At 50.5% G+C, this 24370-nt stretch overlaps 10 protein-coding genes and 1 non-coding gene across 11 annotated transcripts; 5 read left to right on the forward strand and 6 right to left on the reverse strand.

Moving 5' to 3' along the window:
- Nucleotides 1-315: 315 nt before the first annotated feature.
- On the reverse strand, nt 316-757 carry APUU_50535A (uncharacterized protein; the record flags this gene model as incomplete). Its single annotated transcript, XM_041705543.1, has 4 exons — nt 316-394; nt 473-552; nt 638-662; nt 720-757. 4 exons carry the CDS (start codon nt 755-757, stop codon nt 316-318), a joined length of 222 nt encoding a protein of 73 aa, XP_041558018.1.
- A 490-nt stretch (nt 758-1247) lies between these two features.
- APUU_50536A (WW domain-containing protein) lies at nt 1248-2310 on the reverse strand (the record flags this gene model as incomplete). Its single annotated transcript, XM_041705544.1, has 3 exons — nt 1248-1510; nt 1591-2076; nt 2199-2310. 3 exons carry the CDS (start codon nt 2308-2310, stop codon nt 1248-1250), a joined length of 861 nt encoding a protein of 286 aa, XP_041558019.1.
- Nucleotides 2311-2687: 377 nt separating this feature from the next.
- On the forward strand, nt 2688-4293 carry APUU_50537S (uncharacterized protein; the record flags this gene model as incomplete). Its single annotated transcript, XM_041705545.1, has 4 exons — nt 2688-2893; nt 2948-3174; nt 3225-3897; nt 3951-4293. The coding sequence occupies 4 exons, from the start codon at nt 2688-2690 to the stop codon at nt 4291-4293; spliced, it is 1449 nt and encodes a 482-aa protein (XP_041558020.1).
- A 1889-nt stretch (nt 4294-6182) lies between these two features.
- On the reverse strand, nt 6183-6855 carry APUU_50538A (nucleotide triphosphate diphosphatase NUDT15; the record flags this gene model as incomplete). Its single annotated transcript, XM_041705546.1, has 3 exons — nt 6183-6365; nt 6460-6662; nt 6759-6855. The coding sequence occupies 3 exons, from the start codon at nt 6853-6855 to the stop codon at nt 6183-6185; spliced, it is 483 nt and encodes a 160-aa protein (XP_041558021.1).
- Nucleotides 6856-7316: 461 nt separating this feature from the next.
- On the reverse strand, nt 7317-9501 carry APUU_50539A (putative proline--tRNA ligase AIM10; the record flags this gene model as incomplete). The annotated part of the gene is made up of 7 exons (XM_041705547.1): nt 7317-8668; nt 8714-8843; nt 8893-8972; nt 9024-9114; nt 9170-9213; nt 9268-9346; nt 9400-9501. The coding sequence occupies 7 exons, from the start codon at nt 9499-9501 to the stop codon at nt 7317-7319; spliced, it is 1878 nt and encodes a 625-aa protein (XP_041558022.1).
- A 301-nt stretch (nt 9502-9802) lies between these two features.
- APUU_50540S (RNA-binding ribosome biosynthesis protein MAK21) lies at nt 9803-13310 on the forward strand (the record flags this gene model as incomplete). Its single annotated transcript, XM_041705548.1, has 4 exons — nt 9803-10615; nt 10667-11772; nt 11826-12369; nt 12423-13310. 4 exons carry the CDS (start codon nt 9803-9805, stop codon nt 13308-13310), a joined length of 3351 nt encoding a protein of 1116 aa, XP_041558023.1.
- A 1606-nt stretch (nt 13311-14916) lies between these two features.
- APUU_50541S (putative neutral amino acid permease) lies at nt 14917-16674 on the forward strand (the record flags this gene model as incomplete). Its single annotated transcript, XM_041705549.1, has 5 exons — nt 14917-15120; nt 15206-15348; nt 15410-15536; nt 15596-16528; nt 16594-16674. The coding sequence occupies 5 exons, from the start codon at nt 14917-14919 to the stop codon at nt 16672-16674; spliced, it is 1488 nt and encodes a 495-aa protein (XP_041558024.1).
- A 423-nt stretch (nt 16675-17097) lies between these two features.
- Nucleotides 17098-17172, reverse strand: APUU_t50010A. The gene has a single exon. It is a non-coding gene; the product is annotated as a tRNA-Val (tRNA).
- A 213-nt stretch (nt 17173-17385) lies between these two features.
- GCV1 (glycine decarboxylase subunit T) lies at nt 17386-18889 on the forward strand (the record flags this gene model as incomplete). The annotated part of the gene is made up of 2 exons (XM_041705550.1): nt 17386-17777; nt 17833-18889. 2 exons carry the CDS (start codon nt 17386-17388, stop codon nt 18887-18889), a joined length of 1449 nt encoding a protein of 482 aa, XP_041558025.1.
- A 449-nt stretch (nt 18890-19338) lies between these two features.
- On the reverse strand, nt 19339-22030 carry APUU_50543A (glycoside hydrolase family 92 protein; the record flags this gene model as incomplete). Its single annotated transcript, XM_041705552.1, has 7 exons — nt 19339-19927; nt 19982-20082; nt 20148-20596; nt 20667-20788; nt 20837-21159; nt 21207-21850; nt 21904-22030. 7 exons carry the CDS (start codon nt 22028-22030, stop codon nt 19339-19341), a joined length of 2355 nt encoding a protein of 784 aa, XP_041558026.1.
- A 1195-nt stretch (nt 22031-23225) lies between these two features.
- Nucleotides 23226-24252, forward strand: APUU_50544S (PaaI family thioesterase; the record flags this gene model as incomplete). The annotated part of the gene is made up of 3 exons (XM_041705553.1): nt 23226-23370; nt 23434-24155; nt 24223-24252. The coding sequence occupies 3 exons, from the start codon at nt 23226-23228 to the stop codon at nt 24250-24252; spliced, it is 897 nt and encodes a 298-aa protein (XP_041558027.1).
- Nucleotides 24253-24370: the final 118 nt, after the last annotated feature.

A 24370-nucleotide genomic window follows, 5' to 3' on the forward strand; every position in this document is an offset into this window, starting at 1 on the left:
GCGAGCTGTTGTGTTATCGCAAACTGTAGGTACCGGCTGGTGCCTCCTCCTCCTCCTCCTACTCGTCTACTCTACAGCCCAAGTAGCCAGTATCTCATCCATCAGATCTCAACATGGAAGAATTAGGCATAATAATTGAACTCGTCGCATCGTGATTCTCATTTATACACTCAACCGTCGACCGAGGGTATCTGAAGAAAGCTCATTCTGTACATCCATGATCCATCCACCTCCCCGGGATCAACACGCCTCGCCTAGACCTGAAAATATCCATCCATTGCGTTCCAAAACATAACAGAACAGAGATCACAATTATCAGCAGCAACAAGTCAGGCAATCGCAACAACAGTCGCAAGTCTCGCCGCAGAGCCAGCAGCAGAATAGCGTCGCCAGACTGTTGCAGTTCAATCAATCCATTAGCCACCTAATCCGTTCCTTGTACGACTACGACTTCTAGTGCGGAGCCACGTACCAGGTCATACAGCAGCCCTTGTCGTCTTTCTTCTCTTCTTGGACGATGATTTGTTGGGGTGGGGGCTGTTGGTATTGCATCTGTAGAGATCGTTGTTTAGTGTCTTGACATTCGCCGGCAAGTAGGTATGGTAGGTAGGGTGATGATGGTTATTGAGTGACTAACAGGAGGGCCCTGGGGGGGATAGCCACTAAATTCGGAGATCAATTAGCGATAGTATTCTTATAATAACGTGGAATTGACGTACTAAGGCTGCTGCTCGTAAGGGGGTTGTTGGTAGGACATGGTGTTAAGTGTGAGTAAACTTTGGTCAGATAGAAGTATGGTAGATGCGACGGAAGGAACCTAAGTAATATAAATAGGTTTGTCAATATACGGAGCACAAAATAAAGCAAATTAGCGCTGGGTAGGCAGCAGCATTTAGATTAGGATAACAATAATAGCTGGGCTGAGCGCCATGCAATTGCCATGCATTAGGGCGCTAGGCGAAGGACAAGCGCGATATTGAAGTCTTGACCAAGACGTCGCTGTCCAATGATACAGAGCGTCCAAGACCTGCGTCGCAAACGGGTGTCAGACTGTGTGACGTGTGATTTGTTAAGGCTGAAAGAATACATGAGAATATAAAAAGTGCTATTATTTGCGTTTCTATTTGCTACGGTATGGATGCGTTTGTCTTGGGCTGGTTTATTCAGTTGTCTATTGAATAGCATAATTCATCTAGAAGTACGACCAAATGAAGATAATAGTAATATCTTCCTGAGAATGAGTAAGTTTAATCTTCATAGACCTCTTCATATGTTTCCTCATATTCCTCTCTTGCCTCCTCGAGCGCCTCCTCTTCACTGCTAGATGCGTCCGAGTCCTGCGCGGCTAACTGTGCCTGCTCGTACTCTTGACGAGCTTCTAGGACATCCTCACGGTCGCTAGAAGACACGGAGCTTCCATCTGCGGTCTCATCTGGTGGCAGACCTACAGGAGGAGGCGCCGTAGCACTGCTATCCGCCGCCGCGTTTTTTTCATCGTCCGAGTCGTCACCTTCGCCAGTAACGTTAGCAAAAGATTTCAAATCAACAGAGAGGGTAGGAAGGAATGAGTTGGGAGATTTGATGACCCACCAAGTGCATGTCCAACAAGTGCACCGCCCACAGCCCCAACAGCAAGACCACCTGCCGCGCCCATCATCATCTTCTTCTTGTCATCCTTGTCTGATTTTGGGTCCTTAACCTGTCCCTGCGGATAGTAGCCCCCTCCAGCCGGCGGGGCCATTCCAGGGTTCTGTCCGCCATAGTAAGGATCTGGTTGTGGATATGCCCCTGTCGCGCCCCCGTAGTGAGGTACCTGAGGAGGCGGGTACTGGCCGTAAGGGGCGTTGTTAGAGGGCGGCTCCCACCGAGAAATGCCGGTAGCCTGTTCGATATAGTACCAGCGCTGGCTCGTTTGGTCGAACTGAGCCACCCAACCGGGGGGGAGGGGCGGGCCAGCTGGTGGGTTCATCGGCTGCTGAGGAGGAGCATATTGGCCGGGCGCCGGGTAAGGTTGGCCATAAGGCTGGGGAGCACCAGAGTTTGGATTCGGGGCCCCATAGCCTGGATCGTAGGCAGCTTCAGCCACGGACGATCATGTCAGCCATTGAAACATTAAAATTTGGGAAATTACTGGGACGGGAGCGCCCGAATCGGAGGACCCAGGAATTGAATCTGTCCCAGTGGCACTTGTCACTCACCACGCTGGCCCTCGGCTTCCTTCTCCTTGTGCTTTTCTTTGTCCTTGTCGTCGCCTGTGAGCGAGGCCTTGAGATCCTTGAATTCCTTGGCAAGGTCTTTGAGGAACGACATGCTGGGCGTTGAGAAGTGAGGGAAAGGTTGAGAGGAGAGTCACTTTTGCTGCAGATGACAGTAAACAAAGAGGGGCCCTCTGCCACACAGTCAGACTTCATTGTGGCACGACTCCCAAGTTCCAGCATGTGTGGTGGAGCTACATAATTCTGCTGCCTGCAAGCGGCCAAATCAAGAGGGGAGTCCATCTGCCAAGGTGATGGTGTTGACGCTTCTCGTTCTCGATTGGCCGTTCTTTATGATCTCCAAGCTGCTTGCTTACAGGTCGATTAAATTTCAAAAGTCGAGAGCTCTCCACGTCGCTCCCATTCAGCCTTGTAGGGCTCTCCGCGTCAACCTGCTCTCCGAGTCTCCTCACAGATTGACGACCTGAAGAGATGTCCTCATCAGGTCCTCTTCTGGTTCCCAGGCTTATTTTACTTGCCATATACCTGCCCCTCCGAAGCGCCTTTCCTCTGAGCTCCACCCCAGTGCTCCACGTCGCCGAAGATGCAGAGCGCGACAGCTCCGATTTATGGCTCAATTTGGGCGCAGCCGTTGCGCTGGTCTTGATTGGGGGTGTTTTCGCTGGGTTAACAATCGCGTACGCGGAATTCGTTCAACAGTCGATACCTTTCATATTCTAACAGTTTACTAGGCTCATGGGCCAGGATACAGTCCACCTTCAAGTCCTCGCAACTTCCGCCGAAGGCCCTGAACGAAAGCACGCTCAAACCGTCCTCAAGCTTGTCGGTAAAGGGAAACATTGGGTCCTGGTGACTCTCTTGCTAGGCAATGTGGTCGTCAATGAGAGTTTACCCATCGTCCTTGATAAAACACTAGGTGGGGGATGGCCTGCAATCGTGGGAAGCACTGTTTTGATCGGTAGAATTGCGGAATACCCTACCAAACTTGAGACGACTGACCGTGAATAGTTATCTTCGGCGAGGTTATCCCCCAGTCCGTCTGCGTCCGCTACGGTCTCCCGATAGGCGCCTACCTCTCACCTGTGGTTCTGTTCCTGATGTATGCTTTTGCACCCGCCGCCTGGCCCACTGCAAAGCTCCTCGATTGGCTTCTAGGTGAGAATCACGGCGTGGTCTATAAGAAGTCTGGGCTGAAAACGCTTGTCACCCTACACAAGTCACTGGGTTCGCAGCCCGCAGAGCGGCTGAATGAGGACGAGGTCACCATAATCACCGCAGTGCTAGATCTCAAAGCCAAGGCCGTACAAAGCATCATGACGCCCATGGAGCACGTATTCACCGTCTCTACCGATTCAATTCTTGACGAGAAAACTATGGAACTTATCCTGTCTGCAGGATTCTCCAGAATTCCCGTTCATGCGCCGAACGACCCCTCCAATTTTCTAGGGATGTTACTGGTGAAAACGCTCATTACCTATGACCCAGAAGATTCCAAACCCGTGGCCGAGTTTGTCCTCGCGACTCTCCCAGAAACGAGTCCCGAGACGAGCTGTCTCGACATCTTGAACTACTTCCAGGAAGGACACTCCCATATGGCGCTCGTATCTAAGCACCCCGGCGAAAACGGCGGTGCCATTGGTGTTGTAACCTTGGAGGATGTTGTTGAAGAGCTGATCGGCGAGTACGTCATCCCAAGTAAAACCCCGTATCGTCCCTTCTTCTCACCACATCTAGGGAAATCATCGACGAGTCCGACATGCACGATGACACCCAGAAGCCTGCAGACCAACAGCAACCCCCTGTCGCAGACTTCCCTGTACCTCTCAACCGTACACTTCGCCGTGCTTCCACCGCCCCAATCGCCAAACCGGGCTATATCAGTTCGATCACGCCCCAGCAGCGCCAGCATCTTGACAACCTGGCTCCGTCAAACTTGGCGAGGAAGCCGAAGCAGACGAGGTTCCCGTTTGTAAAAATCAAACGCTCGTTGCAGGCCAATGGGGATAATGATGGTGTGAAGGGGGATAGTACAGTGCAGGGCTCGGCTGATGAGAACACCCCATTGCTGAGGTCATGAAGCTGAGAGAATGTATTTTTATCCTGTACCTGGATATAAGATGATGTTTCTAGCAACTTCTGGATAATAAAAAAGAGTATCAGGGCCCTGAACTATTGAATCCTCCGCTCGTAAAACACAAATAACAGATATGTAAAGAGTGCATGCCGCAATCAACCAAAGAGCTCCACCTCCTAATGGCTTATAAGTCATCCTCGCTATTCTGGCATTGTCTGTCTCCAGTCTGAACCATTTTGTTCTCCCATATTCTGCATCATCTCCGACGTCTCCGTTGTCTCCATCCACTCCTTTCACTCCATCCACTCCAGGGCGGCTCTTTTTCAAGATGTATCTCCCTTGGTCCTAAATGCCGCGGATTTGCCGACTTCTTAAGGCTACCATTGGAATAATTGCCCCGGCTGTAAGAAAAATGCGATTTTTTCTTCCTGGGGTATTTTTGCTCACGGCCCGACAAGTTAGCAGTGACTGGTAGACTGGGCTTAGGTACAGCCTCAGGCCTCTCTGCGATTATTGCGGTCCGAGTCTCTTGATGGAGCATGGTAGTAGTGCGTGTAATGTTTCTGGGCTTGCTGTTGAGCTCATCATCATGCGCATCGCGTCTCGTATGAACTGGATTGCTACGGGGGTTGTAGGCGTCAAGATGCGCTGTTAGCCTTTTTTCAGCTGAGTTATATCTTGAAATAACAATAACAGACCTACCTGGCTTAATTTTAGTAGAAGAAGACGTTGATTTCCCGATATGATCTGGTTCTTGGTTCCTCCGGTTGCTGTGCGCAGCTCTGTTAATTACTGCACCTTGCCTTGATGGCCCAGGCTGTCGGGTTATATGACCATCCCTGGCAAGTGTTAATCCATTCAGTTGATTAATACTTTAAAAATGCATTGGCACGCTTACCCCTGAAACCTCGATCGTCCATTTTGTTCTCCACTGGTGCTCTGTTTAGATCTGGGCGGTGGTATTGTGTGCGTCCGGGTCGAGGTTCCCTCCTCTACAAATCCTCGCTTCCAATTGGGGTCAAACTGCTGGTCAAAGATGCTCGTTCGTGCTGCCTTCAAGAAGATCATGTCTAGACTTCCTGGGCAGCTCGGGTGGGTCAGTTTGGTCTAGGCTCTGGATAATCTTACCTGGTTGCAGTCATGGGCTAAGTTGACGAAGCCAAAGTTATTCTGAACGCGGGAGTTCCTTAAAGCAAAGCGGGGTTCATCCCTACCAGCTGACCTACACCTCCGGGGCTTATGAATATTAGTCTCTTGAACAAATAACAGGTACCTACTCTCACTTTGCTTTTTCTCAGAGTGCAGAGCAATCATAATGCTTTACCTTCAACTAAGGTTGGAGGGAGGAGTTGGGCAGGAGTGAGTCAAATAGATTAAACTAAGTTAACATTAAGAACTAGGTTAAATAGCGTCTAGTGACTACTTAGGTGGGTAGACTGCGTATATGGAAACAACATTAAGCAGGTGGTGTAGGATCGGGGTACTAGGTACCTACTAAGCTTGAGAAATGCTAAGCTCCGGCCCGAGGTGTGGGTGGAAACGAGGTAGACTATAGCCCCAGTAGCAGTTATTTCCAGCTATTTTGGACGTCACTTTAGTTAGAAAGCCTTGACTGTGAGTTGGTGGTGATATATTCCTGGCCCTCCAGAGCGTCACAACGGCTATGGTAAGTCCACTCTAGTGTTCTATCAAGAGTCTACACTGCTCAATACCATCTCCAAATAAACGGTTCGTATATTATTCATTTCATATCAAAGAATCACATAGCTAAAAAACAAACCACCACCTATGATACGTTAGTATGCTCATGTTCATGCCTTGTGTATGCGTATTCTTTGCTCATCAGTGAAATGCAAACCTTCCCTCCCATCGTAATCATTAAAGTCCGCCATCTATTCTGAAAGCACAGGCTCAAACCCACGCCTCTGTTCAAACAGGCTCAACAGAGGAATAAATAGGTGCTTCCCCTCCGTCTCCCTCCCCTCCTTATCAGCCTGCACCTGCTTCTCCCAGTCCCCTCTCAGCTCCTCCCATCCAACCCAGCGCCACTCGGCACACTTGTTTGGTTCCAGAATCTGTCGAATTATTAGTACCAGCTTCAACTAACCTCTCTCTACCCATAGGCAGACAATATCAATGTTTGTTTGTTCTGAAAATGAAAGGACTAACCTCAGGCTCCTGTCCCTCCTTAACTCTCGCGCCTACAAAGACAGTAACATAGTGTTTCCCATCCTTGGGCATAACATCATTAGTCGCAGTCAGAAACTGCACGTTCTCGATATCAAGGCCAGTTTCTTCCTGCAGTTCGCGGATCGCGCACTCTTCAAAGGATTCGTTGAATTCGATATGTCCGCCGGGGAGGGCCCATGTGTCTGTTTCACGATGTTAGTATTCTTCCTTGTTTTTGTTTATTTTCATTGAAGTGGTTTAAATGAATGGATGTGGGAGAGGGGCGGGCAGGCACGTACTGGCACCATGCGAGCCTATTCTCTTGCCGAGGACGAATTTATTTTCGTGGTTTAGAGCGAAGACACCCACGCCGACGCGGACGGTTTTCTTGTCCATATTGGTTTTGGTTAGGTTGTTGGTTGTTGGGTAAGATAGAATAAGAAGTTAAAAATCGATGTGTGTGTGATCAGCTTGGAAAGTCAGAAATCGGGAAAATGGAGAATATAGAGTGAATACTGGAGTTACGGATAGATGAGAATCTAGGGATATTATATAGATTCTACAACAAAATGAGAGAGTTTCAGATCCCATTCTCGAAACTGAATGGGTCTTTGAGTCCCAGGGGCTGTGCACACATCAGGCATACTGCTTTGTGGCAGGGCTGAATGGAGCCTTGGCGGAAGGAGGCTGTATAAATGAATGGCTAACTATTAACTATTTGTTACAGTGATACCCCTCATGCCGCAGCCTGAACTGCCTGCCTTGTCTAGGTAGTCAATGAATTAACTATTCAATGAATAAAATACAAGATCGAGTTAGAAAGTATTGTACAGATTGAAGTGTGGCTGAGGATGTGGCTACAACTGTGCCAATAGCGACTCCACGACCGACGACAGGTCCTCGAAAGCCACATCCCGTCGCACTCCTAAGCGCCGACATTGCACTTCCAATGTCTGTTGTTTCTTCCAGCCCTTGCCTATGACGACAATTACCGGGTATCCGATGAGGTCTGCATCTCCAAGTTTCCATCCCATCTGCTTATCGCTGCGGTCGTCAAGAATAGCGTCGACCGGTGAGGCTTTGTCGGAGACGAGTTCGTCATAGACCCTCTCGCCGACCTCTTCCTGACCCTCTGTGGAGACAACAAGTACCTCAAATGGTGCAATAGCCCTGGGCCAGTTCAGGCCCTTGGTGTCCGCAAGAATATCTGCGACCGCGGCAATCATTCGGGAGACCCCAATCCCATGGCAGCCCATTTGCATTGGCACCACAGCACCTCCCTCATTTTTGACAGACGCCGCGAGGACCTCGCTGTACCTCGTTCCAAGGTGGAACGTGTGACCTAGCTCAACGGCTGTGTGCGTTTGCAGCGCGCCCTGCGTACATTTGGGGCATTGGTCGCCGTCGTGGACTTTGATTAGGTTCAGCTTGTGGCTAGTTCCTGGGAACGTGTCCAGCCGCAGAAACTCTATGTCCTCATCGGCGCAGCCAGCCTCATGAAGGATATTGAGCGGCGGCCTATTGTAAACATGCACGAGCGAGTCATACACATCCAGCAGTTGTGGAGGCTCTGTTGGACCATTAGAAACTGCCTTAGTGGACTTCACATACGCGGCCCATTGCTCCAGTGGATTTTCCACGCTGATATCAAGTTCAATGCCTGCGGCGCTGGCAATGGATTTGACGGCGTGGGAGTTGACCTCCCTACTCACGGGGTCCGTGTTGTCACCTTGCACGGTGAACTCAGGATACCAACCACGAAGCAACGTCCTCTTATCCTTTGAAATCGCCATCCAAAGGCCTGTCGAAACTCTCGAACCAGTTGAGGGGGCTCGGCCTTCCACGTCAAACCCAGGGGCTGAATCAGCCGAGTGTTGATGTTGTGAAATTTCGTGGGCTTTTCCATCTGCCAGTTCCTCGTTGTACACGCTGTCGCAGTTGGAGCAGCTGACAATGGTATCTTCGCCTTTCGTGCTGAGGAAGTGGAACTCATGACTCAGGTTTCCACCCATGTTGCCCGAATCCGCAGCAGCCATTAAATACGGGACTTTCAAGTCGTTGAACAGATTTGTGTAAGCGCTCCTCACTAGCTCATACGTTTTCAGAGCATTCTCGACGTTATGGTCGAAAGTGTAAAGATCCTTCATGATGAACTCTCGACCACGAAGTAGGCCTTGCCGTGGCCTTGGCTCATCTCTGTACTTCCTGGCTACTATAATCAGCCAAAGGTCCCAAAACCTTGATTTTAACTTACAAATCTGGTACACCCTAATGGGTAGGTCTCGATATGATTTACTGAGGCTCCCCACCAGGGTAGTGATTTCCTCCTCGTGCGTAGGCGCAAGGAGAAATCGAGATTCCTTTCTGTCCAGGAAGCGGAAAACCTAGGCATATAATTAGTGGAAGATCATGCGCCAGTAGCATGCGTCTTACTTCAGAGCCTTCCTTCAGCCGCCCAGACTGCTCCCAGAGCTCCTGCGCCGAGATTGAAGACAACGAAACCTTTGAGGCGCCTGGGCAGAGTCAGCGGGTATTCATACAGGGCTGTGCGTTGAAATACCTACCTAATGACTGCATGTGCCGGTCAATAAGCCGTTCTAACTTGTCTTGTACCCGCAATCCTAGAGGCAGCATATGAAAGATCCCCGAGTAAGCCTAGGATTGTCAGCACAGCCAGCTCCTTGTGGATACAAGGGGGGTCTAGTAGTACCTTTCGGAAGAAAGAGGCCTGGACCAGCAGGTCATTCACATCCCCTTATAGCCGTTAGTCGCAATCTCACGTTGTTGCAGAGTAAGACATGATGGTACCTGTCTCAACAACCGTCTTCTTCTTTGGGATCCTTTCCGTCGGCATCCAAAAGTTGGATACTCGACTCCGGCCATCGGTCTATTCAGCTTCATTAGCAATTGACACACCAAGTTCGCGCTAAAGGGACATACATGGAAGCCACATCTTGATATTCGATATAGTCGCAAATTACAAGTGTATGTTTGGGAAGGCCTCAGGAACCGGCCCGTAGCCGGGCGAAACCCGGACATCATGGATGATTCGTAGCCCAATCGCACCCACGATACAAGATAAAGGATCCAAACCACCCAGCGAAACCAAATCCGGCCCAAAAAAAGAGATTCAGGACTCTTTGTGCTTTGAAATGGGGAAGACTATACAGCGAAACATGCGATGCGCCAAAGGAATGCCCGCCCGTCACGTGAGCGGGAAAGGCACTAGCCCATCAAAGGCGGACTAAAATTTCGGGCGGCAGAAAAAGAAAAAAAGTGAGGAGAAAATAAGAAGTTCGATATCAACAGTCTACAAGCCAAGGCCTTTTTTTTTTCTCTGATCATGGCTAAGGGCAAGGGTAAGCAGAATAAGCAGACTACTGGGGCTAACTCGGTCGCCGTCAAAAACAGAGCTACCGAGAATGCCTCCAAACCTTCAGCAGACACTCTTCCTCCAATGGAGGAGAGTGCTTTTGCGGGCCTCCGCCAAAAGATCGAGCAGAGGTTGAAAGACGGCGCTGCGAAACAGAAGCCGAAGAACAATAAATCGAAGCCGGCCCCGACTGGAGATGCGAAGAACGCTAAGGATAACTCTACGAAATCCAATTCGAACCAATCCAATTCCGATAAGAATGTCAAGGGCAAGAAACGGGATCGCAACGGCGAGGTGATTGCTCAGGATGAACAGGAGGACGGGCAATCGCAAAAATCCAAGTCGGATAAAGCGGACGGCGACGATACTCTTCGACAGGAAATATTGGCTCTTGGTGGGACTGAGGAAGATCTTGAAATGCTTGCGGGGGTTGATTCTGAGTCAGAAGTGGAGGACGCGAAGACCTCAAAGAAGTCGCAGGGATCCTCTGAGGATTTGTTGAGAAAGGAGCTGTCTAGTATGCTCGCCGCTGCTGGCCAGGTCGTTCCCGAAGATCTTGCGGATGACGATGTGGAGGAAGAGGAGGGCGATGAGGAAGAAGACGATGAGGAGGAGGAACTCGAGGAAGACGCGGAGGAGGAGGCTGAGTCTGCTGATGAAGAGGCTAGCGCAGAAGATTCATTATCTGAGGAAGCTCCTACTCCGGAAGTTAAGCAGCCAACGAAGAAGGAGACCAAAGAAACCGTGCCGGAAACCATCTTCCCCAAAGAGTTCTCGAAGCTTGTAAGTGGCATCGCCGATATTGTGGAAGCTGCATACTGACTGAATGCCTAGACCGTCCAACCTAGATCCGATTGGTACAACACGGATCTCTCTCCTATCTCAGCGAAGAAAGCCACTGGCCTTCCTCGGCATCTAGTCGAGCGCGTCCATACTTATGCCGTTTCGCTCCTTGAAAAGGAAAACAAGATGTACGGAGAGGCTCAGCAGGCCTCGGCATCTTCCTCATACAAATTCTACAGCACCATCATGTCAACCGGTACGCTCAGTGATAAAATTTCGGCCTTGACGCTGGCCGTTCAAGAGTCGCCATTGCACAACACCAAGTCTCTAGAGAACCTCGTCTCTCTCGGAAAGAAACGTAGCCGTGCCCAGGCTGTTGATGTTCTTCGGTCATTGAAGGATATGTTCGCGCAAGGTACCTTACTTCCAAATGATCGCCGGTTACGTGCGTTCTCGAACCAGCCACTTCTTGTTGCCGCCTTCCAAAACAGCAAATGGTCCGAAGGAGATGCACTTCCCCACGGTCTCCAAGAAAGTCATCTGATTGTATGGGCGTACGAGCACTCCCTCAAAGATCAGTTTTTCGAAGTGCTGAAAATCCTGGAAGTGTGGTGCAATGATGAGATTGAATTCTCACGTTCCAGAGCCGTCAGCTATGTCTTTGAGCTTCTCAAGGAGAAGCCAGAACAAGAGGCCAACTTGCTACGGCTGCTTGTCAACAAGCTCGGCGACACATCTAAGAAAATCGCCTCACGATCATCATACCTACTTCTACAACTGGAACAATCACACCCATTGATGAAGCCCATGATCATCAAGTCAGTTGAGGAAGTCCTTTTCCGATCTGGCCAAAGCCAGCACGCCAAGTACTACTCTATCATCACCCTGAACCAGACTGTGCTCAGTGGCAAGGAAGAAGAAGTCGGAGTCCAGTTGCTCGATATCTACTTCTCTCTTTTCGTCGTTTTGCTGAAGCCTTCCAAGCATCACAAGTTCAACAAAAACGACAAGAAGCACGGTAAAGGCAATAAAAAGCAAGGTGCGAAGGACAAGGACAACTCCGAAGTACAGAATGAGGAAATGCAGGATAAGCTGGTCTCTGCGGTGTTGACGGGTGTTAATCGAGCTTATCCGTTCACGAGCTCAAATACAGAGAGGTATACAGTTTACCGTTTTAGTACAAGTCAAAGCTGGAGTTAACATTTGACAGGCTATCGAAGCATATCGAAACCCTCTTCCGGATCACTCACTCGTCAAATTTCAACACTAGCATACAAGCCCTAATGCTGATTCAGCAATTGACGTCGACTCATCAAGTATCTAGCGATCGCTTTTACCGAACCCTCTACGAGTCTCTGCTTGACCCCCGGGTTGCTACGTCTTCGAAGCAGTCTCTGTATCTTAACCTGTTATTCAAGGCTCTCAAGAACGACGTCAACGTCCGGCGGATCAAGGCGTTCGTGAAGCGCATTGTCCAGGTTCTTGGGCTACACCAACCGGCCTTCATCTGCGGAGTCTTCTATCTAATCCGCGAACTAGAGAAGACTTTCGTAAGTCTGCAGTCTCTCTACGACCAGCCGGAAGACAACGACAGTGATGAAGAAGAGGTGTTCAGAGACGTCCCTGATGAGGACGATGAGAACCAACAACAACCGGAAGCACCAGAGGAAAAGCCGAAGCCACTCAACGGCTACGACCCCCGTAAAAGAGATCCAGAGCACAGCAATGCCGACAAGGCATGTCTCTGGGAAATGGTGAGTTTCTACAGCATCTTGGCAAACTTTTCACATACTGACAATGCATATAGCTTCCTTACCTAAACCACTTCCACCCATCCGTATCAGTCAATGCGACCCATCTACTAGGAAACCAACCGATGAGCGGAAAGCCCGATATGACGATACACACATTGACACACTTCCTGGACCGATTTGTCTACAGAACGCCCAAGGCGGCCGTGGCTACGCGTGGCTCTTCAATCATGCAGCCACTTGCTGGCAGCGAAGCTAAGGACAGACTGGTATATTCCAACAAACACGGTCAAGAGCTACCACTCAACTCCGAGGCATTCTGGAGGAAGAAGACCGAGGATGTTTCGGCAGAAGACGCCTTCTTCCACGAGTACTTTAGCCGTGTCGGTAAGGACAAGGAGAGGGCGCAGAAGAAGAAAACCAAGGACCCTGTCGACCGGGACGAAGAGGGCGATGTGGACGACGAGGACCTCAGCGAGCCGGAGTCCGAGATCTGGAAGGCGTTGGTTGATTCACGACCAGAGCTGGACGGTGCGGAAGACAGTGATGATGGTCTTGACCTTGACGACCTCGAGTCGGCATACGACCAGTCCGATGAAGAAGGTGGAGATGACGAGGTTATCTTCAACGACGAATCTGACGAGGAGATGGAGGACATTGAAGAAGAGGAAGTCCCAGCTAAACCAGCCAAGGGTCGCACTGCCAAGAAAGACGAGCCTGAGGAGGATGATGAAGACGCGTGGGACATGGACGTTTCAGACGAAGAAGCCTTCGTCGACAGCGACGAGGACCTGCCGTCTGAGGTCGAGCTCGGAGGGGTGGAGCTCCCGAAGGAAGACGACAAGGCCGATCGGAAAAAGAGGCGCAAGCTCAAGCACCTGCCGACTTTCGCGTCGGCAGACGACTACGCGGCGTTGCTTGCTGGGGACGACGACGGGATGTAGGGAGTGCTATTTTTACGTGTATCTATCATCTTCCAAAGCCATTCCACAATCTGCATATATCCATAGAGTATCAACATTTTTCAGAACTCTCCTGCCTGATAGGAGGTGCCCTGCCCGGGCGTTCGACGAGGGTTGCCTGATCCGGCATGGCCGTGGCATGACCCCTTCGTATGCGAAGTAAGGGGGCGCCTTCCTTTGCAGATATTTACTAGCTTAATGCGCGAAGTTCCCACGCGGCTAGGTTGAGATTAACTTAGAGCGACGTGGGGACGACTCCAGAGCCCGCCGGCAGGAACGTTAGGGACTGCGGCCAGAACCCTCCACCTTCTGTGGGTGAGATGTAGCCATTGGGGCCATTGGAGCGCCAATGACATCATTGCGCGGGAGTCCACTGTTATGGCGCCATCGGTCGAAAGATGCACGCCATAAAGCTTGGGCATTGGCATGTTTCAGGGATAGTCGAACTGTTGAAAATGTACGAGAGGTACGAAAGTTTTTCTTCGAAAAAATCGAGGATTCCAGAAGCTGAAAATCTCCAGATCTCGAGATCTATTGAGTGAATGCATAAGTGACACGTTCCCCGCTTGTGCAACGTGCACAGCTGGTCAGAACTCAACCCCAAACCTGCCGCACTGGACCGTCAACCATGGACGAATGCGGGTCGGAGGTTTCCGCCAGCGGGCCCTGAACGACTTAGGTTGCACTCAGTCCATCCTTGCGACGAATGCAGAGCTAGATCGCGAATGCACTCGTTAAAAGTCCGGCGTCCCTGTCCATTAAAATATTGCGATCGAGTCTACCCTGGTCTAGCCGAGCACGTCATGATCCAGTCATCGCCATGGGTGCGCTGCAATCCATAGATGCACCCACTGCCTTCCCACCCTCGCCGGGATCGCAACCAGCAATGATGTTCGCGAGTCCGTATCTGAGTTTTATCGATAGGAGATTCCTGGAGCCGTCCTGGCCTCTGTACTCTGTAGAGCTTGCCTGACAGCGCAAAGCTACCATTCAAAGTTTTCTTCTACACAATAGACGTACTTCTTTCTAAGTTTCTACTTTCTACCACTGGATCGCGAGGTCCAAGCATCTCAAGCCTTTTAATCCCTCGGCGTCGCCGCTTGGCTTTGCTTTTCTCAAAACTAAATTTGCCTGGATCCTGCGCCCAGTCTGCCGCCACTCCATCGTTCACCTTGGCTTGGCTCTGATAGGCTCTGGCTCGCCCTGATACACCTGGTAGGCTGGCTGCGTCTCTCCTCGGCCATCCTCTTCCTTAGCCAGTCTATTCCCTGCTATCCACTGCTGATTCTGAATCCACTCCTGCTCACTCGCCTCCTGTGTTTCTGTCCTCGACAGATTTTTTCCTTATCGTACTCTTTTTTGGTACTTTGTTGGCAGAGGTAAGCCAGTGCTTTAATATTGTCTGCCCCCTCATACTCAGCATACTTCCACACCTCCCATACCGATTTACTCCAGACCTCTCGTACTAACTTGAGACAAGTCCGAAGAAACCGACGGGAAAGCAGTACATGCCTTCGAAAGCTCAGAACTTCTTTTCTCTACTCTATTCTGTTCGATCATTCCACCGCCGGTTCGTCCGCTCGCTAAAATGGCGGGACTCCCTACTACCAACCCAGAGTTCGACCGCTCGTCGCTCTCTGGTGCTTCCGCCGACAGGATGAAGGACAAGGATCTGGAGAATCAACCAAAAGCTCCGGGCGCATTGTCCGATTCGGATTCGGGGGAGATCGGCAGACAAATTGAGCTGGAGTCGGATAACTCGATCAAGTACCGGACTTGTAGCTGGCAGAAGGTGTGTGCGAGATCTAATTCTTGTGGTTGCGACGAGAAGGCTCCCGGAAAGTCCTAATTGTGCTAATGGCTGTCTGGTCTGGTAGACGGCTGCTCTGCTCTTCTCCGAGTATATCTGTCTGGCTATGATGTCCTTTCCTTGGTCATACTCCATCCTCGGTCTTGTTCCGGGATTGATCCTGACCGTGTTTATTGCGGGTGTCGTTCTCTATACATCGCTCATTATATGGTGCGCCCGATAACCTCTTCCATAAACAATTACAAGCTTGGGAACTAATTGATTCGTACAGGAGGTTTTGCCTGCGTCATCCGCACATTCGCGATGTCTGTGACATTGGCCAGCACCTGTTCTGGGGCTCGAGGGTCGTTTGGTATCTAACCGCGATCATGTTCTTGTTAAACAATACGTTTATTCAGGTACCTTTCTCCAGACGATCTTGTTGTTTTGAAGGCAACCCTTCCTGACACTATTATAGGGCTTGCATTGTTTGGTTGGTGCCGAGTACCTCAACACTGTTTCCGGCGGGGGGGTTTGCACCATTGTGTTCGCCGTCGTTACCGCAGTAGCATCTTTAATCTGTTCGGTTCCTCGTACATTTAACACACTGTCCAAGGTCGCGACCTTCTCAGCGCTCGCCACATTCGTGTCCGTTCTGTTGGCCATTATTTTCGTTGGCATCGAAGACCATCCAGCGGGATACAACACCGAGGATGTCGGATTTGGCGATCCTATCGTTAAGGCAATTCCCGCAGCTGGGACTACGTATGTCCAGGGAATGAGCGCTTTTTTGAATATCAGCTATACCTTCATCGGCCAGATCACACTGCCGAGTTTTATCGCAGAGATGAAGGAGCCGAAGGACTTTTGGAAGTCCGTTACCGCCGTCACGATCGCCGAAATCATCCTCTTCAGCTTGGTCGGATCTCTCGTCTACGCATACACAGGAAACCAGTACATGACAACTCCGGCGTTCGGCTCAATCGGCAACGAGGTGTACAAGAAGGTTGCTTTCTCGTTCATGGTCCCAACAATCATCTTCCTCGGTGTTCTCTACGCCTCCGTCTCCGCTCGCTTCATCTTCTTCCGCATTTTTGAAGGAACTCGCCACAAGGGTAACCACACTGTTGTCGGGTGGGCCAGTTGGATTGGTATTCTCGCCGTGCTGTGGACCTTGGCCTTCATCATCTCCCAGGTCATTCCCTTCTTCCAGGATCTCCTTTCCATTATGAGCTCCCTGTTCGACTCGTTCTTCGGTTTCATCTTCTGGGGTGTTGCGTACCTTCGCATGAGATACGACGACCACGGGCCAGGCTTCTACAGGAAGCGCGGCATCCGAGGCTGGATCGGAGCGATTTCAAATGTAGGCTTGATTGGAATTGGCCTCTATTTCCTAGGCCCTGGAACATACGTATGTTACTTTCTCCCTGACCCTGTCTTTCATCAAAGACATTACTAACATAAATATCACCACAGGCTTCAATCGAGAGTGTGATCCTAGATTACCAAGCAGGGAAAGTGGGAGGCGCTTTCTCCTGTGCGAACAACGGAGTCTAAATAAAGGACGTTTTGACGACTGCGTCCTGCGTATCTGCTTCCACACTTCATCTTATTTTTGTTTTTCTTCTCTTATTTAAATGGAGATTTGGCTGGGAATGTGCTTTTGATGATACTGCGATGGGAGGTTAATTGAAGTGATACCATATGTTAAACGATTGAATAGTAGTACAGAATGCCAAACCCAACCATGGACTGAAGTCCAGTGGGAGAACTGCGTACTCGCAGTTTTCCGCAAACCTGAACCTTTAACTCAGGAGAAAACCACCCATCACAGCTGGACCAATGCAGCGATTTACCGGCCTAATACTGTAGAAAGTACAATTATACTTGTAGGCTACCTCGGTTAAAATCAGAGAGATAACTATAGTATGTGTAAGTCCGATAGTAAAATAGCAAAAATGAAAAAAGCAAAAAGAACATTGACCAGTGCCGGGCTCGATCCGGCGACCTTATCGGTGTTAACGATACGTGATAAACCAACTACACCAACCGGCCAATTGTTGAAAAACTCTTTTTCATTTGAAAATATCATCCAATTTTATCCACCACAGCCTGCTCCCCACTGCCGAGGCTTATCTTATCAGCTCCGCGGGATTTTCCTATCACACGTGACTTTGCCGTCTAGTATGACGCTTTTCAGGGCAGCTACGATCTCCGATTTTCCTCTCTTTCGCACATTCCTGCTTCAATTTCACGAACATAGCCATTATGTCTGCTGTACGGCCCCTACGACGAGGTCTTCACCTCCTTGGATCGAGATCCATTGCCCAGCACACCCCCGTTGGTGTCAATGGCGCCTTGACTGCCGTCCCGCGCCAGCTTGCTTCTCCGCAGGGCCTCCGCGGCGCTCTCCGCGCTCCAGTTTCTGGACGCTCAATTGCTGCGACTCTGCCAGCCAACAATGGCGTCAGATATGCCTCGTCTGCAGCATCATCTGAGCAGCTACGAAAGACTGAGCTCTATGACCTGCACGTTGCAAAGGGTGCCAAAATGGTGCCCTTTGCGGGGTTCTCCATGCCCCTCCAGTATTCCGATCTCAGCCATGTCGAGAGCCACATGTGGACGAGAGAAAAGGCCAGCTTGTTTGACGTGAGCCATATGTATGAATTTCTCAGCCTTCTATCGATTTGCAGTTACTTATGCTGTGCGTTCCAGGGTTCAACACCGACTCAGCGGACCAGGCGCTCAGGATCTACTCATGAAGATTACACCATCGTCCCTCAACAATCTCCAGGATAACACCTCTACACTCTCTTGTCTTCTGGAAGAGGGAACTGGTGGAATTGTCGATGACACCGTCATCACCCGCCTGTCCGACGACACCTTCTACTTCGTCACCAACGCCGGCCGCCGCGACGAAGACCTCGCCTTCCTTACCGCCGAAATCGACGCCTTCAAAGCCGCCAACGGCGCCGAAAAGGCCATCAACTGGGAGATCCTTTCCGACCGCTCCCTCATTGCCCTCCAGGGTCCTCAAGCAGCCGCAGCCCTCCAATCCCTCATCCACGCCAACAGCTCCGACGCAGCCGCCTCCGACCTAAGTACCCTCTACTTCGGCAGCTGCCGCGCTCTCAACCTCACCCTCCCATCGGGCCAGCCAACCCCCGAGCCCCTCCTCATCTCCCGAACCGGCTACACAGGCGAAGACGGCTTCGAAATCTCCATTCCCTCCTCCGTCGACCCAACAACAATCACGGAACTCCTCCTCTCAAACCCAACCGTGCGTCTCGCCGGTCTCGCCGCGCGTGACTCCCTCCGCCTCGAAGCCGGAATGTGCCTCTACGGCCACGACATCTCAACAACTCAGACTCCCCCCGCCGCAGCCCTCGGCTGGATCGTCGGCAAAGACCGCCGCGACCCTGCCTCTCCCTCCTCCAAATTCAACGGCTCATCCACCATCCTCCCCCAGATTGCGTCCCCGGCCAAGACCCTCAGCCAGCGCCGTGTCGGCTTCACGGTAGAGAAGGGCTCTCCCGCCCGCGAGGGCGCCATCGTCGTCGACGTGAACGACGAGTCTAGGACCCAGATCGGTGTTATCACCTCTGGTCTACCGAGTCCGTCGCTGGGCGGAACGAATATCGCCATGGGATACATTCGCCAGGGACTGCATAAGAAGGGGACAGAGGTTGGTATACTTGTGCGGAATAAGGTGCGCAAGGCGTCTGTTGTCGGTATGCCCTGGGTGGAGAGTAAGTTCTATCGGAAGGCGTAATTCTTCCCCCTTTTTTTCCAGTTTGAAGTTTGAAGGGAATTTGTTTGTTTGTTTGTTGTGGATAGGCTGGACTAGATTTTTCAACAGCTATTCAGCTGCATTTTGTCTGCAGAGAGCTTTTTATTATCAGAGTTGTTGGTATGATGAATGTATATATTATGTTTGTCATTGTGATTTGAGACCTTGTCATTTGGGCTCAACCGAAAGCGCACTGTTGTTGCGTATTATCTTTTCAGCAGAATTAAAAAAAAAAAAATGACAACAATACTATTAAATCTTAGGCGTGCCTTCTAAAAAGGAACCTTTATGCTGTCAGGTGTCCTTCAACTAAGAAATTCGGTCACGTGCCAACTGAGGCCCTAAAATATAACCCATAGCTTCAAGTAGATAGCCCAGTGCAGCAAAAGATAGCCAGCACATTGAGAAGTCAAAATTAAGAAACCAAAGAATCAAGGATCGAGAACATTCACCCCCAAAGAAGGCGGAACATCATCAGACCCCGTCCCCCAATCACTCTCGTTCCTCCCCAGAACAAGAAGAAGCTCACTGCCCTGCGTAAAGAACTCATGGCCAACCCAACTCTTCGAGTAAGGTTTCCCATCCAGCGTGGCAGATTGAATGTATATATTCTGATAAGCAGAATCAAAATCTACAGTTCTGACTGTAGCCGTGCGCCCCGTAATGGGACTGGTGATGTTAACTGATTCGAAGAAGGGTGCGGTTATCAGATACACGTTTTGACCGGGGTTGGGGAATAAACCCATCATGGCCATTGCGACGAAGGAGCCCATGGCACCGGAGTCGTCGTTACCTGGAAGGCCAGCGGGGGTGGGGTTGAAGAAGCGTGGGATGTAGAAGTGGGCGCGGGAGGTAGATTTGCCGGGACGGCCTGCGTAGTGGTATTGAAAGACAGTGAGGAAGGAGGGTTCGTTGCCAATATAGGTGATATTTTGATCATGGAGGTAGTCTAGACGGCGGGTGAATTGATCGGGACCGCCGAGGAGAGTGATGAGGGTGGACATGTCGTGCGGTGTGAAGCTAGATACTTAGCAAGAAAAGTTATGGCTGTGTACTGGGAAGGGAACAACATACAACTGGTATTCCCATATGCTAGACTCAAAGGTTTCTGCGGCTGTGTTTTGCAACGAACAGATTGAGTCACTTTGGTCGATGCTGGAGCATGTTATCGGATCCTACAGGCCGGGTTAGACATTGGAAGATAAAAGTTGAGAGATTTATAGAGAGATGTGCTGCAAACCTGGTATCCCCAAGTACCATTTAAATGCTTCGGCTGAAAGAAACCCTTAAAACCAGTGTCGACACCGGAAATGGAAGAGGTCTGGTCGGCTCTGAAGAGGTTCTGCCAATATCTGGACGTTCCTTCGTACTTCTCAGCATCCCCTGTTTTGTTGAGACCACGAGCAATCTGTGCAATGGTGAAGTCATTGTAGGCATACTCTAAGGTACGCGAAATGCTCCGTGTCATGGTTCCAAAGCCGACATAATCGAAATCTTCAACCGGAATGTAGTTTAGCGATTTCCAGCTAGCCAATCCTCCCCGGCCCTCATTTGACCAGTCATATGGCTCTTCCTCGGCATCTTTTTGAACAGCTGTGTATCCATCTTCCCAATCGATGCCATCTGATAAACCTTTTACGTATGCATCTGCAAGCACTACGTCCGCGTTGGAGCCGCCTTGTGTGTAACCTAGGACAATAAGTCTGACTATAAGCCATACGCTTGGAAGTGGTGTGTTTACCTTTACACAGTGACATACGGCAATCGGGAAGCCATCCCAAATGCCTCTGTGTGTCAATTAAGGAGCGAATCATGCTGGTCACGGCCGAAGGATCAACAATTGTCAAGAAGGGAATCTGAGACCGGAACGAATCCCAGAGGCTATTGACACATTAGACACAATTTCTTCTGCGGCGGAGGATTGCATACCAATAAAAGGAGTCGAAGTAGGGTTCTGCGCTACTCCAAAGCGGGTTTTCTCCAGTGTAGTTCTGAGGGTTGACCATAGTCCTGTAAATTCCACTGTAGAAATTGGTAAGAACCGAAGAGTCGATACCATTCCTGGACACACGGATTGGGGCTAGCTTCTCCGTCCACAAATCAACGGCAGCAGACCGGGTGGCATTGAAGTCAAAGTTGGGAATTTCATGTTCAGCATTATGACAAGCCTGCGCAATGCTCAAAAAACTCAGGCCCACACGGGCCTTGATGGTGTGGGATTGACGTTGATTGAATCGAACAAAACCCCCGGCCTACCATTGTCAGCCAGGGCCTCATCATCTATGAAAAAAGGACTAACCGGGAGGGGATAACCATTGATGCTCCGGGATACTGTAACATTCTTCACATCGGTACTTGCTCGGGAGTTAACGAAGATCCCGTTGTCGCGAATCCCGGCGTCACTATCAAAATCCGCACAGAAATACGGCACATACGAGCCACTGCCGAAGCTCGGCAGGAAGCGTGCGTAACCTGTGAGTCGACCGGTGGTCTCATCCACAAACACTGACCCGTTATCTTGTCTCGTGTCCGACAAGTCACTAAGGTCCAGCAGGATGAGGGGGCCGGAAGTCTGATTAGATGTAATGCGGAAGCGGAAAAGAGAGGTATGATGAGATGCGGTCATGTCCACTTGGATACCAGAATCCATGGTTAAACCAAAGTAACCAGGGCTGGATACGACCGAATTTTGGTCATAGGTCGTTTTCCGCAGCTTCTTGGGGTAGACGCAGCCATTGACTTGGTCATCAGCGCAAGAAACGTAGGGAAATAGCGGGAAATTCCCAAGTGAGGGTTGGCCTCCTGTTCCAGAGTCATGTAAACTGGAGAACCCTGTGATTTTACTGCCATCTAGAGTAAATCCGCCTTGGTTACTTTGGGAGTCCGTATCAGCCACGGCCATGGCCATGCCATAAGGGATTGTTGCCCCAGGAAAGACATTTCCTTTGAAGAGGTCAGAAACGCCAGAAAATTAAGAGCAATTCTGAAATAGATACCGCCATCTGTGCTTCCAATGAGTGGATTAATGTATTGCAACACGTCGTAATCATCAACGGCCCTGACCAGCGCGACCTGAAGCAGTGCAAAAAACAACAGGTAAAACATCGGGGGCAAGAGAATCATGGGCAATGACAAGCTTGAAGGTTCGAGCAGTCCACGAAATAACCGTGTCGCGACTCGCGATATGTTGGAGGTGAGTTCCTCTGGTATGCGCCCAAGTATGCTTGCTGGTCCACAAGGGGCAAGGCCGTGGAAATCGAGGTAGCCATTTCCCCAGGATCTCCGGGGAGATCATCTCGGAGCTAACGAAGGCCATCTTGGATTAAGCAAACGCCCCTGGCGATCAGCGGCCGGGCCGGGCTATCACTGCGGAGTCAAATTAGGAAAATGGACGACGCACTGTGCACTGTGGCAGGTGCATTTCTGCAGTCGGGTCACTCTGCGGGGGTGAGTCGGGATCAGTCGATCTAGACCTCATGGTATGCTGGTGATACAGCTTGTAAGGGCCCATTGCGGCTGGAGACCGGATACAACATCAATAAAAATAGCTGCAATTGAATCCGCGTCGAAGGGCTTCGGTTTGAGGGATGTAATTAAAGGAGTCATGCCAGAATTTCGTCAAAACTGCCCGTGACCGTGGCCCAGGCAGCCATTTCCTAATCGGGTCATTCCTATGCCAGTCGGGTCTCGAGGGCATTATCATTATTGAGTCCGCTACGAGTGCCAGTTGGTATCCAAATGGCTAGTTATTTCTACTCGGTCCAAGCTCCAGAAGCTGGTCTTTATTTGGCACATACGTAAGAACAAAACTCCTAGTTTGAGTTGCTCAGGTAATTCCAGTGCGAGGGATCGGAATGTTGTGCAGATTATACATCGTACACCGTACAGTAGTACAGGCCCAACAACATCATAGCTCAAAATTCCCGTCATATTTAAACGGTTCGGCTTCCTCCCAGCCAAGCCCCATCCGCTCTCTCAAGACAAATCAATAATAATAATGGATGATATCGCCAGAAGGAAAAGAGCCGAGGTTGTTGTTGCGAGGCCGGCATGCCCGCAGCCAATCACAATCGCGGCGGCGACGAGTCCCTCCGGCTCCGACTCGAAATGGAAATTCTTCAGCGTCCCAGAGTCCGACGGCCAGCAAGCCGCGACGGTTCCTATCTCACGCCCGAGGCAAATGCACTTCAATCAGCTCGTTGGGGCAACTTTGGATCTGGCTTGCCCTCGCACTCTCCTTCATGGGTGTTGATTGGTTTTAACCGCTTTTTTTTTCCACTCTCGTTAAATCCTCCGGGCCCCATATCTATCCTTCGCCATGCCGTCCTCAACCTTTATTCGGGCGGTCCCCACTACAACCAGGCTCCATGCTTCTTATCCTTCTACAAAAGCCTTGAGCCTAGCCCGCTTTCCCAGCCTGCCTCCAGTCACACGATCTCTTCAACGCCGCTATCAAACCGTCGGTATGTTCCATTTGCCCGTCATCCGCTGTGGGCCATGTTGCTAATGGCTACGCTCGGGCTAAGGTACTGCATATATACAACCTAAGCCGCGCTCACGTCTTCGTCGCTTCCTCGGATTTGCATCCATAACAACCTTCGCAGTCACTGCCGGATTTTTGTTAGGCGCCGCCGAAAGGTACCGCAGCCTCATGACTCTTCCAATTCCAACAGACGAGGAAACCCTTGTCGCATTCACCCCTTCCGATGAGTTGGCGCAGAGTGTTGAAGAGCACATTCGCAACCACCCCCTCTCCGTATCGTTGCGGGAGGATCCTGCCTATACCGAATCGCGGCCGTACCTGAAGATTCCAGAGCAAATACGTAGCCGCAGTCTCACTGCCGGTACTCTCTCGAACTCGAAAGGCATTGTTGTCCCGCCAGTTGCATTCAACAACAAGGAAACCAATACTTTGGTCACTATCTTCTACCTTGGCCCAAATGTCTCCGGCCATCCAGGCCTTGTCCACGGCGGGTTTCTAGCTACCCTGTTGGACGAGGGCATGGGACGATGCGCTTTCCCCGTCTTACCGAATAAGATCGGCGTGACTGCGAACTTGAACATCGACTACCGACGCCCGGCCATGGCTAACTCCTATTTTGTCATGCGCGCGCAGGTAGTGAAGTCGGAAGGCCGCAAGGCCTGGATTGAGGCCCACATTGAGACTCTTCCCGAGGAGGGACAGGAGCCCGTTGTGCTTGTTGAAGCCAAATCGCTGTTTGTAGAGCCGAAACAGGCAGCGGCCCTTGTATGTTCCTCTCCAAAAGATTCCCTATTCCTCAAAAGACAGTGGTGTCGCTAACTATGTGTGATAGGGCGACAAGTTGCACAAGTTTGCCAACTAGAGGTACCGGTCATACCTCATATACAATGGATAGATGGATTATAATTAGTTGTTGTATCTGGCGTATTAATGTGGGATATTTGGATGAATTCGTTCTTGCACATAGCTTTTTAGAATAT

The sequence above is a fragment of the Aspergillus puulaauensis genome, chromosome 5 (genome assembly GCF_016861865.1).
Source record: "Aspergillus puulaauensis MK2 DNA, chromosome 5, nearly complete sequence".
NCBI lineage: Eukaryota > Fungi > Ascomycota > Eurotiomycetes > Eurotiales > Aspergillaceae > Aspergillus > Aspergillus puulaauensis.